The following is a 14,459-nucleotide window of genomic DNA, read 5'->3' as shown; positions in this document are numbered from 1 at the left end:
AACTAGCTTCTGGGTTTTTGTTAGTGTTAGTTTTCTTGTTGTTGTTACTGTTGTTTTATTGTTTTTTTGTTTGTTTGTTTTTGTTTTTCCCTCTGGAAGACAGATAAGCAATGTTAACAGCAAAGACCCATTTCTTACAAAGCCATTTCCCCAGTTGTCACAGAAATACACCTTCCCCATAAGATTTAAAACCAGAAAGAATAAATATGATACACATATCCAATATAATTAAGTACAGTCATTCCTGAAAAAGGAAATCTGCAATACAAAATCCTGGCATCTGAATTTGAAGCTCTCTAGCAAAACTTGTCAGCTACTCAAGAAATAAATATGAAAACCACACCACAAAACACTAGATGCATTATTATTAGTATCTTAACAACAGTACAAATATTAAAGTGCCATATTGTTTACAACACAAAATTAAAATTTTAATTTTAATCAGTCTTGTTTACCCAGCAACATTCTGATTAGCAGAGTTGATTGAACAGTGAAGGAGGGGAAAAAAAAAAACAAAAAACAAGAAGATATGCCACATAAAAGACTTGAGCACAAGTCAACAAGCAGGAACAGCAGAGTTACACAGCCAACTGAAGAATGCACCCAAGTCTCTGGCAAAACAAGACACATATTATGCCACTGAAGTGGTGATTTGAATACATTTCATTTCATTTCCTCTCCTTTGGTGCAGGAAGCCCTTCTGCATATTTGCATGACAGAATTGAAATACACATTAGCTTAAAACAATGAAGGAATAGGGAGGTAGAGAACATGGAGTAGGAAATCCCATGAAACCATAGGCAATTGCTTCTTTATTATGCATATTTTGCTGCTGAAGCACATTATTCTCATTCTCCTTAGGGCACCGTTTGTTAAGAGCACAGTAAATAATGTCAATAACAGAAAATCCAACACACCGAGCTCAATTTTTTTGTCTCATGTGTGGGTGAGAGAGGGTATTGACAGAAGCCATATTTTCCAGCACAAACCTCAAAGCACGCAAGAGGGAAGTGGCAGTTCTTCGTTCCAACCCCCGCTCTTTAACACCTCCCAAAAATAAAAAAGTCAGGTTCACAGGAAGATGGTGCCCTTCGTAGAATCATAGAAGACCAAATTGGAAGGGACCCGTAAGGATCATCAAGCCCAACTCTTGTTCCTCATGAGGAGCCATGGGCAGCTGCCCTCCGCTCAGGTGCCACCATTTTGTGCCACGACTATGGAGGTGGTGCCTCACGGGCAGGAAGCTGAAGGCGCCTTCCTCCTGGAAGGCCTGCTCCGGAGGGACTCACTTCAAAGCCATGGTCATGGTACATTGGAAGGGTTTGGACAACGCCATCCCACTGCTCTTGGAGATGAGAGCGTTGGGAAGCCAGCTGCTGCGCTCCTGCTCCAGCAGAAATCAAATGCTGCACTCTCTTCCAGTTTGATTAACCACACGCTTCATTAAACCTTTCACTGTTGTTTAACAATGCTGTAAATGCCAGGAAGACATTGGTTGTTTGTTTGTTTTTTGAATGAGGCAGAGACAATTCAGAAATGCTTTTTTTTCCCCTCTTTTTTTTATTTTTTCCCCTCATTTTCTTTAAGCCAGAGAAAATAAACAGGTGAGTTAAGTGTAAAAGGTAAGGAATGCAGACTTAAAAGGTTTCATACAGGGTTTCTTAAACAGTCAGTCTGTTAAATGCTTTTCCATTGTGCACCTTTCAGTAGTTCCTGAAGCTGAGAACACGGAAGAGATGCAGACTACGCACTTGAAACAAGTTTTACCCCTCTGTTCTCAAGTCACAGAGAGTTTTGCACTAGATTTTAAAGGAAAGGGAGAGAGAAATCTACTAAAAACGGCTTCAGTGGAGCAAACTCTTTGAGCCAGCCCCAGTGAAGAGAGCAAGAGTTGGTTCCTCACACTTTCAGACATGTATTACATAGGCCCTTTTCTTACCTACAACTGAGAAGAAACAGCTGCAAGTAAGCAGCCCTTCAGCTGTGGTCACTTCTGAACTTCATTCTTAAGTGCTTCCAGTGTAGCAAAACCTGAAGCCAACCCCTTTGGATTACTAGAGTACTGCTCTCTGCTTCTTCACGAGTTTCTCACCACTCGATAGCAGCTTCAAGACTCCCTGCGGCACAGCTGCTCCCCACAGCCTCACCTCGTAAACTTAGCCCAGACACCCAGGTGAGACCAAGCCCTGCCTAATTGCTGCTTCAGGGCAATCAAGTGGAGCCTCTGTGCTTTGTCCCACTGCACTTGCATCAAGTCTCCCATCACCCAACTTCAGAGAGAAAAGTGTAGAGCAGTTAGTCAGAATTCTTGTTTACTTTGCTTGCTCTCAACAGGATAAAATCCCTCCAAGATTCATTTCAGCAGCTGATTAATTGCTGCAGTTTCTGCAGTTGTATGCACGGAGCTTTCAGTCTGAGTGATAAACCAGAAGAGCTTTTATTGCCAATGCTATAGCAGGCTATTTTGGAAATCAGAACAATTATACTGGTCACAGCATACTTTTTGTTGTGTTTGTGAAAATATTCCTCATATACAAAGCAGTAAAGTGTTTAGTCAGTGATCAAAGTTTCAGAGATGAAGATTATACTCTCATACAAAATGAGAGAGTATGAAACCACCCTTTCTTAAATGAAATTTATGTAAATAAGATTGCTGGTTCCTTGGGTTCTCTGACGGTGGAATAGAATAATATTTAGAAGGAAAATCTAGATGGCAGGATTTAGATTCAACCTTTATGGTGGTGTTATATTGAACTCAATAGGATCTCAGCATTTATTTGAATGTGATTTCTTCCTCCAATTAATGCTGCTGAAGTAACTATCAAAATGCTCCCCAGTCCCCTTTCAGCTTCCTGCAGTTTTTTAAGCAGTCCCCTAAAGAAACCCCATCCTAGTCACCTGCCCATCCTCTGGCAGGCTGTGGAGGTGGTTTACCATGGGTGCGGTGTCAGTAGCCACGATGGGTCCTGTGAAGCTTCATGCTGATGAGACATGGGGCTCAAAGAGTAGTGCGGCTGGTAGTTCAAAGCCCAGCTGTGCCAACGGTAATGACTGGAGGGAAGGGCTGAGGGAAACATGATGGATTGCAACAAGGCAAACACAAAGTCCTGCACCAGGAACAGAACTTCACATTACAGGACTGGCTGGACACACACACTGGTTAGAGGGCTCCTTGGTAGAGAAGGACTGAGGTGGACAAGAAGATGAAGCGCCCTCACACCAGAGAAGGCTAACTATGTATTAGGCTCTACTCAGAAGCATGCAGCCAGAGGGTTAATGGGGTGACTATTTGTGCTCCTCTGTTCAGCGTTTTTAAAAAGGCATCTGGAGTAGTGTCATCTTGGTGCTCCCCAGACAGTCAGTAGAGGGACACTAAGATGGTGAGGGAGTTGCGCACGTAATGCATGAGAAAGAATGAAAGCAGCACTTGTTCAGCCTGGAGAAGAAAAGGTTAAAAATGAGGGGAACCCAGCTGCTAACTTCAGATACCTAATAAGTGGTAACAAAGATGACAGCCAGGTATTTTTTTTCAGACACCTACAGGGAACAGATGAGAGGCAACAGACATAAACTGTAGCAGTGGAAATTCTGACTGAAGTAAAATGAAACCTAGTGAGGGTGGAGCAAGTACTGGAATGGCTGACCAGAAAGGCTGCAGAATCTCCATTCTTGGAGATTTGCAAAACTCAACTGGACAAGGCCTGAGCAACTGGATCTAACTTATCAGCCAACCATGATTTCATCAACAGTAGGACTAAATGACCTCTAGATGTCTTGCCAGCCTGAATGGTTCTATGTATCCTCAACTTGAGCTTCAGGACGTGACACACAGTTTATGATATTTAACAATTTTCATTGTTTCCTCTGGTAATTGACATAATTATTCTTTATTTGGAAGGCAAAGCACTATCTCCTAAACTATTAAAAAATTATAATAATAAAATTATAAAATCATTATTAAAATTAAAATTGTTATAAAATAATAAAATTATAATTATTATATATAATTATTTTATTAATTATTAAAATATTATAATATAATTTTATAATTGTATATTAATCATATTATAATTATATTTATTTATATGTTATTAATATTATATATTAATTATGTATAACATTATACTAATATAATACAATACACATATTATTAATATATTATTATTATTATAATCATTATATAATCATTATAATAAAAGTCAGCAACATAGATTTCTAGGCATGCACACAAACAGTAAGGGTCAAAGCATCTTCAAGATTTTTCTAAGACATTAAGCTCAGGCTAAGCATATGTTATCTCAACAGTGTATGTGCTTTTTTCCATCTCTTATCAAGTTGCTCTGCAAATCAAAGTACCTACTTGCTAGCCTGGATCAACAGAAACTTACTCTGAAAGGTTATAAACATGGCTTTTAACAGATCAAAAACAACGATTGGAAGAAATCTATAATCCTATCATACTCTCCAGTGCTGCTGTTTTGTTACACAGAGAAGTCTTGGGGGGGGGGGGGGGGGTGTATATAAATTAGTGCATTGCATTCCTAAAAACACTTGAACTTTGGTTCAAAAACCTTTTGACTTATGTACACTCTACATTCCTGTTATCCAAGGCCTTATAGAAAAAAAAGCTTAAATTAACCTGAATCACAATGCATACATCTCATAAGTCTAAAAGATTAGCAATTATCTATGAGGAAAACAGCAGTTTTGCTGCCAAAAACAAAATTTTGCTTCTTTTCTCCCCTCTGTCCCATTGTCAGAACACTGTAACTTAAAATGCTTCTACTTATTAATTTAGGCCAAAGAAAAAGACGTGCATAAGCTGTTTTAGTGACATTTTATTAAAGTAATTTTTCAGGTTTCACCCTCCCCCTCCACATATGTGCAAATTTCTTCTTCTGGCAGTAAGCCACAGACCAATTCTGAGGTGGAAAACAGTTGTAAGAAAAAAAAAAGAGTCAGAAATTACTTTATAAATGGACACATTTTATAATACATTACAATGCTCCCTTTAGTAGCCAAATGGTTCGTGAACATTACCCTTTATGTAATATCACAAATGCACAAAATATGCTTTGCATATGATTGCAAAACCAGCAGCACTCTGGAGCCAAGCACATGGTTTAATATTATAATAATGAGTCTACTTCAACGTAGTGGATTTTAATAAGACTTTAATAATACTGGTATGAAGCCAAATTACATAATGTCCCAAAATATGAAACAAAGCTTTTACAGAGAAAATAAAAGCTCACTGAAGTATAACCACATTTAAAAAAAAAAGGCAAAACAAAAAAACAACCCACCAACAACGTTATCTAAACAAAGCCATTAGGCATATTTAATTTAAAAAAATCAAATTAGAGAAAAGGAACTCAAATCTATTCCCAGATCTCAAGATAAAATTAAAAAGGACATTATTTTAGGCAACATTTATGAAAATGACGGTACTACGCCAGCACTGGGAAACAAGCTAACACCATAATTACCTCTTTTGGCACAGATGTGGATACGGGTTGAATATCTCCAATTTCTCTCAAAGGACAAAAAATGATTCAGTTACCTTATAGGTTAATTTTAAGATTGAACTATGTTGGATTGTCTAGAAACAACTTAGACCAATAATTTCCTTCTATACACGAAAATCAACTCCAAATAAGAGTCCCAAAAGTAAGAGACAAATGATTTACTCCCTCTAATCCTCTCAGTTCTAGAGTCTTGGGAAAAATAAGGAATTGAAAGGGCTCTGAAGCTTGCTCCATCATGGACCATTCTCAGAACAACTTCCTCTCTCACCTCTCCTCAAATATAACATTGTTAGATAGCAATTAAAAGAAAAATCAATATTCCATTGTTGGATAATGCATGTAGAAGATCACACATTCTTTAATCTGTATAGCCTTTAAAAATACTAGTGTTATGCTAGTTGGAAGATTACTATTTGCATGGATAACATTTTTTGTTATCTATTAGAATCAACTATTTAGACCCACATACCCAATAGAGAGATCAACATATATTAGCATATTCCAATGTACCTCTAGTTACAATAAGAACTACTGTTAAACTGAGTCTAAATGAATGCTGACAGCCTATCAGAGCATGTGGTGAAGAATACAGCAAGAATCAGAACAGTTTTCTTTACATACAGTATATTGTCTCAACTACACATCTCTAGACTTTTAAAGCAGATTTGATAAAGGCATTAAAATTTTTTAAGTAGATTTAGATTCCACGTGACAAGATGAAGTGAGGGGAACATTTTATGCCTTACATTTCTTAGAAGTCTACTTTAGCTATAGAAACCATTAAAAAGTTGCAAGTAACTTCAAGACGAAAGGCATTAGCAGCTTTTTAGAAAACGATAATCACAGTCTTCTAGAGATTTAATGAGACTTAATTCACAGAAGCTTTTGACTTGGTCTGCTGTTAATTGAATCAAAGTCGATGATGATCTTGTTACATTTTGGCTTGAATTCCCTAAAATAAAGAAAAATACAGATAGTGAGTAGTTAAAACATTTTGCTTGCTTTAGCTCCAGCTAAATTTTTGAAAGAAAAAATCATCCTTGGATTCACATAGTTTTCATCTCTGTGGGAGCCAATTACAGTGCAACAGACTGCGAGAAACCTGGACAAGAAAGACTAAGACAAAAAAGACACATGGAGTGGGTTAGCCTTTACATTCTTCAGCTATTGGAGTTCATAAATTACCCAGGAGTCAAAGGACTTCTAACAACTTAGCTGCAGGTGGTGGCATCATGTTACCACGGCTGGGATTTTTGTTCATATATATTTATATTTCAAATACTTTACACATAAAGATGTATAGGTAAATGTGTTTGTATGCATATATGTAAATATTTCCATATACTGTACACGTTTATATACATATGCACGTGTGTATATAAAATATTTGAAATACATTTTGATGAATGTTTTGATCACTTTTTTTTTCCTCACCAAGTTTTCAAAGAACTTTGATATTTTGCCTCAGTGTATTTTAATATTTTTTGAGCTAGGGGAATAGATCACATTACATATTGTACTGGGGTAAAAACAAACTAGTTAACAGAGAATCATTTAAAAATTGTAACTTTAGAACTATAAAATTAATACAGACACAAAATGTTTCCTTTTATTATCATTAGAGCATCTGCTACAGCAATTAGTAAGTAAGGTATTTGGGGACTGAGCATATATTTTACAGTCTACCAGTAAACAAAGGATTATGCAAATAGTGTGGATTTAGTGCCTAATTAAGCTCTGCAATTCAGTTCAAGAGGTTCATTAAGTACCACCTACATCCTTAATAATCAATACAAGAATGAAGAATAATCAACATAGAAAAAGCTCATGCTGCTGACCACAGAATCTCTGAAGGACTGCAACACACTTTGTCCAGAATAGCAGTCCAAAATACAAGAAACATTCTCACCCTGGAGAAGTTACAAGATTTGACTTGCAAGAGAATGATTTATGCTTCTTAGTCAACCAGTCTTAGTAGACACAAAATACACTGAAGGACTAAAACTGAATTTCAAGTACTGCTATATTTTTTCATGGATGTTTCTTAGCCCAGTAGGTACCTTTCATCCTAAAATTTTATGTCAGAATTGTTATGTTTGCAAATTTTTCAAAGCCTTTGTATTAATATTGTAAGACTTTTTAGAGCTGCAAAGCCTCCCTGACTGCATAATTACCCTCACCCACAGCATGCTACTGCTATCAGACTGGCTGTTGAACAGATCGTAGAATGGTTTGGGTTGGAAGGAACCTTAAAGCCCATCCAAGTTCCAACCCCCTGCCATGGGCAGGGACACCTCCCACCAGACCAGGTTGCTCAAAGCCCCATCCAGCCTGGTCTTGAGCACCTCCAGGGATGGGGCATCCACAGCTCCTCTGGGTAAACTGTGCCAGTGCCTTACCACCCCCAGAGTGAAGAATTTCTTCCTTATACCTAAATCTAAAATCTCCCCTCTTTCAGTTTAAAGCCATTACCCCTTGTCCTATCACTACACTCCCCGACAAAGTCCCTCCCAAGCTTTCCTGTAGGCCCCCTTTAGGTACTGGAAGGCCACTATAAGGTCTCGCTTCTCTTCCCCAGGCTGAAAAACTCCAACTCCCTCAACCCGTCTTCACAGGAGGGGTGCTCCAGCCCTCTGATTATCCTCATGGCCCTCCTCCGGATTCGCTTCAACAGATCCATGTTCTTCTTGTGTTGAGAGCCCCAGAGCCCCCTTCAGGTGGGGTCTCACTAGAACAGGGTAGAGTTGGGGAATCACCTCCTCAGCCTCCTGGTCAAGCTTCTTTTGATGTGGCCCAGGATACAGTTGGCTTTCTGAGCTGCAACTGCACATTACTGGGTCATGTTGAGCTTCTCCTAAACAAACACACTCAAGACCTTCTCCTCAGGGCTGCTTTCTCCATCCAGCCTGTGTTTGTGCTTGGGATTGCCCCTGACCCAGGTGCAAGACCTTGCACTTGGCTTTGCTGAACCTCGTGAGGTTTGCACAGGCCCACCTCTCAGGCCTGCCCAGGTCCCTCTGGATGGCTCCCTTCCCTCCGGTGTGTCAACTACACCACACAGCTTGGTGGTGTTGGCAAACTTGCTGAGGGTGCACTCAATCCCACCGTACATGTTACCAACAAAGATGTTAAACAGTACCTGTCCCAACACCACTCATCACTGGTTTCCACCTAGACATCGTGCCGTTGACCACAACTCCCTGAGTGCGACCCTCCAGCCAACTCCTTATCCATGGAGTGGTCCGTCCATCAGATCCATGTCTTTCCAATTTAGAGATGAGGATATCATGCAGGACAGCGTCAAATGCCTTGCAAAAGTCCAGCTAGCTGTCAGTTGCTCTTCCCGTATCCACCAACGCTGTATCCCATCATAGAAGGCCACCAGATTTGTCACGCACAATCTGCCCTTACTGACACCACGTTGGCTGTCAGCAATCATCTCCTTATTTTCCATGTGCCTTAGCATAGTTTCCAGAAGGGTCTGTTCCATGATTTTGCCAGGCACAGAGGTGAGACTGACTGGCCTGTAGTTCCCTGGGTCTTCCTTTTTTCCCCTTTTTAAAAATGGGAGTTATGTTTCCCCTTTTCCAGTCAGTGAGAACTTCACCAGACTGCCATGACTTCTCAAATATGATGGATAGATCCGCCAGTTCCCTCAGGACCCTCAGGGACATCTCATCAGGTCCCATGGACTTGTGCACCTTCAGGTTCTTTAGAACTGCAGCGGGCTGTTCTTCATTATCCCAGTCCCTGCCTTTTCCTTCTGTGACTTGGGTGGTGTGGCCAGAGCTCTTGCCAGTGAAGACTAAGGCAAAATAGTCATTGAGTATCTCAGCCTTCTCCTGGGAGAAGGCCCTGCTTTGTTGCCCCTCCAACAAGATATCAGGGTGGTTGAAGTCTCCCATGAGGACCAGAGCTTGTGAATGCAAGGCTGCTCCTATCTGTCTACACAAGGCCTCCTCCACTTGGTCTTCCCATCTGGTAGCCTGTAGCAGACCCCCACTATAATGTCACCTATCCCTGCCTTCCCTTTAATCCTGACCCTGATTGTCTTTAGGTATCTCTGCCAGCGTTTTTAAAAATCCTAGTCTTTTTACTTAAGGCAAATATTCCATGCTTTACACTTTTATCACAAGAAAAGCTGACCAAAGAAGACTGGACACCTATAGGCACCAATAATTATATTCGTTTGGCTGGTTTGATACCTGCCTAAATTGACTGCAACGTGAAGATACTAAGCTTTCAATAAGTATCAGGTAATCCATACAAAATAAATTGGTCATTTCAGTCCAACTCATAGGATAATTCATGTTGTAAGGGAATTGAGGAGGTCATCTTATCAAACCTCCTGTTCAAAACAGGGTCAGTGATGACTCTGAGCACAATGTAACAAATGAACCATCACATTCACAATTTCACTGGCAGTCTCAAAAGAAAAGTCCAGGAATGAAAAGGAATACTCCAAGTGGACCATTTTCTCATACAAACGTTATGAAACTGAACTTCAACCATACTCTAGGGAAAAACAATGGTGCAACAGTCCATCAACCCAGTATCTTTTGCAGGCATACAGAGCAAGCCTGCTATCAGAGAAGAAAACATTGCACAATGCAAAGAAAAAAACAATTGCCCTAAAGTTGGTCTCTTTCACGCACCATTTTCTTCCTTTCCAAAATAAAAATAAAGTTAATTGAAAGTTCACTTGCCTGTATACAATACCAGCTAAATCAAACATCCGCCGTGCTGCTGTCATTTCAGTAGTGTCGTGATACTTGTCAGACATAAAAATAATTTCCTTTATGCCTAGAAAGGTCATACAGAAAAAAAAAATGTTAGGATTACTTTGAAAGAAAATAAAAAGTAATGACATACTAGAACTGGTGCACAAAATCAGAAAAGACAGCACTCATCCACATACTTTAAAACTCTCTGGTACATCTCTGCTTCCCCAAATATTACAGGTTGCACCTGTATATAGGGGTGTGTAAGGAAAACAGTTCTCTTAAAAATGTTAGAAAATATTTTCTCCACTTTCACCTAAGTTTACCACAGAAAACCAGAACCAAAAGTTGCCAGCAAACCCGTAAGATAGATGGACTAGAAATTAAGTATTTTTGCAAGAAGTTATTGAAAACTTGCCTTTTTACTTCTCTAATATGGATGAAATTCCTCACAAAGAACTTAACCCCAAATGTCATTCCCCTTCCAAATGCATAGTTGTTTCTTTTTCTTTTGTTTTTCATTTCATAAATAACTTGCAGTCCCAGGTTCAAATCCTTATAAACACATATTGTCTCAAATGGTTGAACGATCTATGCCTAAATTAACGATTTGTGCCCTACTTAGAGGAGAAGCGTAAAGGCTGACCCAAGAGAAGTTACAAATGTTTCAGAGCTTATCAATATCTTACTGTATTAGCAAATACCATACATATCAATACACTGCTATTTTTCTGCTGACCTAGCTGCATAAGGAAAAGGATGAGTGACTGACTACACTGAGAACAAGCAGCGAATCTACTTTGAAAACCATTTGATTTTTATTCTGTAAATAAGAGAATTGTAGCATACAGAATATGATTGTCTTCCACCTTCATCCCTCTTCACTTCAAGCCTTACTGACCAAAATGAGGAAGTATTCTTTTTGCTGCTTTCTTTCTTCCTAGATTCCAATGGCCATTAGTGGCAAGAGGAACTCCCCAGAATAGCAATCCATGCTAAGGCTGCGAAATATACGCTGCCTTAAGCAGAGATTTTTATGGAACTGAAGCCTATTGCAGATATGGCTAATCTGAAAAAGGCGACACATTTAGGCCAGCACACTTGCTGCAGTGGCACAGATTTATAACAATTGTAATGAAAGACATAATTAAATAGGATCATAGAAGTCTTATGACATTTATGCGCAAAGATATTTTAAAATCTTCAAATATCTACTATGCATCACATTCAAATTAAAATTTCATGTATATACTCCCAACAGACCTTTTGTCATGCAGAAGTTTATTTCTTTCTGCCCTACTCTATTCAATGTGTCAGAGCACAGTAAAATTGACAGTAATTATATGCAAAGCCTGTGTTGTTCTTTGGCAGCTCCTGGTCTAAGAAGTTACAAACCTAAATTAGAAGCACGCTTAGAATCACAGAAGATGCAATTAGCACTGGAAAAATTTGGCACCATTCAGATGCAAAAAAACTCCACAAGTAGCATCTTATGAAGTTGACAGTGCAATTAATTTAGATCTAACAGCAGCAATTTAACATCAAATACATCCGTGATAAGATACCAACGAGACGGCAGCTCTGCAACCCTGACAAATCAAGCTGGCACTACTCCTTACCTGCCTGGATGATGAGCTTTGCACATTCATTACATGGAAATAAGGCAACATACATGCTGCAGCCTTTCACATCAGCTGAGTTTTTGTTCATGATGGCATTCAATTCAGCATGGCATACTGATTAAAAAAAAAAAAAACACAATTCATAATACTGTTCATTAAAATAAATCAGTCAAACTAAAATTAAAGTGTTACAATATAACTGCTTACATCCTTTCAGAGGCAAATAGCTTGCACAGCTTGTCATAAAGGGCAGAGGAAGAAATAAAAGCAGAAATACCAAGATCAATGAAGGTCAATTGTTCTGACCAGGTTGCCGATTAGTAATGATATCATTAAGCACATTAGCATTGCCATTTGCTAACACCTATAGCAGGCAACAAAGCCTTAGGCTGTGGGCCAAGTAGTTGCAACCACCCTAAGTGAAGCAATATCTCACAGCTTCACAACTCTCTAGAGAATCTAATTGCCAGTATAAAACAGCTCATTTATGTGTTTACATGCACAGATAGGAACATTCTTATGGTTATAAGAGCGCACTGTGTGCTCTTAAAGGCAGGAGAATCATGAAGTAAAACTGAGCAGCTCTGTCCTCTGGGTCCCAGAACTGCTCAGCGCTGCTGCATGATTCTCTCACCCCAAGAATACACAAGACACACTCAACCATAAAAACGTCCCAGCTTTAATATTAAAGCGAGTTTACTGCTCATTAAAAGGTGCCAGACTTCCCAAGCAAGAAAACAAAGTCCTCTATTTCTCCATGGATTTGAGATAGCCCAGGTAGAAACAGACAACCCTGCCTTATTCCACCATAACACAATAGCTCTTTCTGGACAGGTTGCAACTTCGGGTTCAGGTTTTTATGCTGTACACATCAGTACATTATCTAATGTGCCTCAAAAAAAGGTGAAAAAAGCTCAGTTTATGTCATCCACTCTGAAAAAAAAAACATTAGGAAAGAGGATCTCTGCTAGAACCTCCTGTTTACACCTAGAAATGACAGCAAGTTGCATAATTCATACAGCTATCTACTAAGAAACTGTCTGGTACCCTGACTTACTTCGTAAACAGGTGCTGAAGTGAAGTGTGGGTTTGAGCTCATCTAGAGACCTGCATGTGCAGAAACATTAAGCGTTTTTCTTCCCCTGCTTATTTTGAAGAATGGATTTTAAAAGTCTTCCTCTCCCTTGCATATATGGGAAAATTAAAACAGGCAAAGTTAAGAGCCCAGGTTCACAGTAGAGTTGCTACTATGTACTGACCCCATGTGTGAATGATCTCACTGCACAAAGAATAACTGAGTGTTGCACTTTCAACATGCAAGAACTGAATGGAAATGTTTTCCGTATGTGCTAAGGGTCTACATGGAATTTTCTATGTAGCAGCTAATGCACTAGAAATTTACAGCCTAACTTACAGCACACAAACTTTTCCATGTAGGCAAGTCACAAAGGACCAAACGCTTGCTAAAGAAGGCTGAGCATCAACTCCTACAAGCAGTCCCCAGAATTGCAATGATTATGCTGCCCACATACCTTCTCATAAACAGTAAAGCCAGAAACTAACATAAAAAATAGGAAATTAACAACAAAAAAGATTTCTATTACTATTATTTCTATTACTATTGTAATCAGCTCACACAACTTTAAACATGTACCATTAAGTATGTTAGATATACAATTTTATGAACTTAGAAGATTCAGAAAATACTTTTAACTCCAAATATATTACTGAGTTGCAGTAATCTTACCTTCACATGAAACAGCCACAGAATTATTTATCTGGGGCTACAAAAGATTGAGGGAAAAATAATTTCAGCAGCTGGAACCAGGTTGTGTTGACAGGTCAGAACCATCACTTTTAAGTTTCTTTGAACAACATACTTACGTCCCAGGCACCAGTCTCGAAGGCCTCCAGAAAGGAGGATGAGGGAATGTTTTCAAAGGCTTACAGAAGTCAAAAAAACCCTAATTCCTTCAGTAAATATTTTTCTTTCACTAAAACTCAGAAATCTTCAGCCATAAAACCAAACACATTTCATTATTAGTACTACAACAAGCTTCCTTCCTGCACTGAGGAGAAAGAGCCTTTAAGAAACTGCAGAATTCTGCAAATTTTCAACAACAAATCTCCCAAACAAAAACAATTTCAGGCCAAAAATAACTTGTAGAAGATAATCAGCTGGAGTAAGGGAGGGAAAAATTTTGCCTCCCGATCATGTTAATTCAATCTGAAGTTAAGAGCAACGACAACTCTCTAGAGTGGTGAGACAAAAAAAGACCAATGATAACAAGGAAGAAGTAGAAACTAATCATTCCAAGACAAGAATTAGCGGGGTCTCTAACAAAACCGGCAGGATTTAGTTTCAAAAACAAAAGGAGGTGGGCTTTGCATGCACACTGTTGCTCGACTAAATATCCCTTACTGCACAAAGGAGCTGAGAACTAAAGATTTACATTGATTCAAAAAGTCATGTTTTTTCTCCAGTATTTTTTTTCCAGTTTACTGGGCTATTAAATACAAAACGATCCTGTCTCAGTAGTTGGAACTTGGAAGATTATTATTCTGGGGTTCTGTCATTTTGTGTGTCT

The 14,459-nt window shown here is 39.0% G+C and overlaps 1 protein-coding gene across 2 annotated transcripts in view; it reads right to left on the bottom strand.

Moving 5' to 3' along the window:
- Positions 1-5,157: 5,157 nt before the first annotated feature.
- The window catches only part of DCTD (dCMP deaminase), a 31,605-nt gene continuing 22,303 nt past the window's right edge, over positions 5,158-14,459 (bottom strand). For both annotated transcript variants that reach the window (XM_083834851.1, XM_083834850.1), the window contains exons 4-6: positions 11,869-11,985; positions 10,235-10,331; positions 5,158-6,480 (exon numbers count right to left, since the gene is read on the bottom strand). In XM_083834851.1, coding sequence (XP_083690977.1) covers positions 6,402-6,480; positions 10,235-10,331; positions 11,869-11,985 — 293 coding nt within the window. In that variant the 3' untranslated portion in view covers positions 5,158-6,401. The remainder of the gene's footprint in view (positions 6,481-10,234; positions 10,332-11,868; positions 11,986-14,459) is intronic.

Source organism: Anser anser (assembly GCF_964211835.1).
Source record: "Anser anser genome assembly, chromosome: 4".
NCBI classification, from domain to species: Eukaryota; Metazoa; Chordata; class Aves; order Anseriformes; family Anatidae; genus Anser; species Anser anser.
The sequence above is the reverse complement of the archived record's forward strand: the minus strand, read 5'-3'. Positions and strand labels throughout refer to the sequence as shown.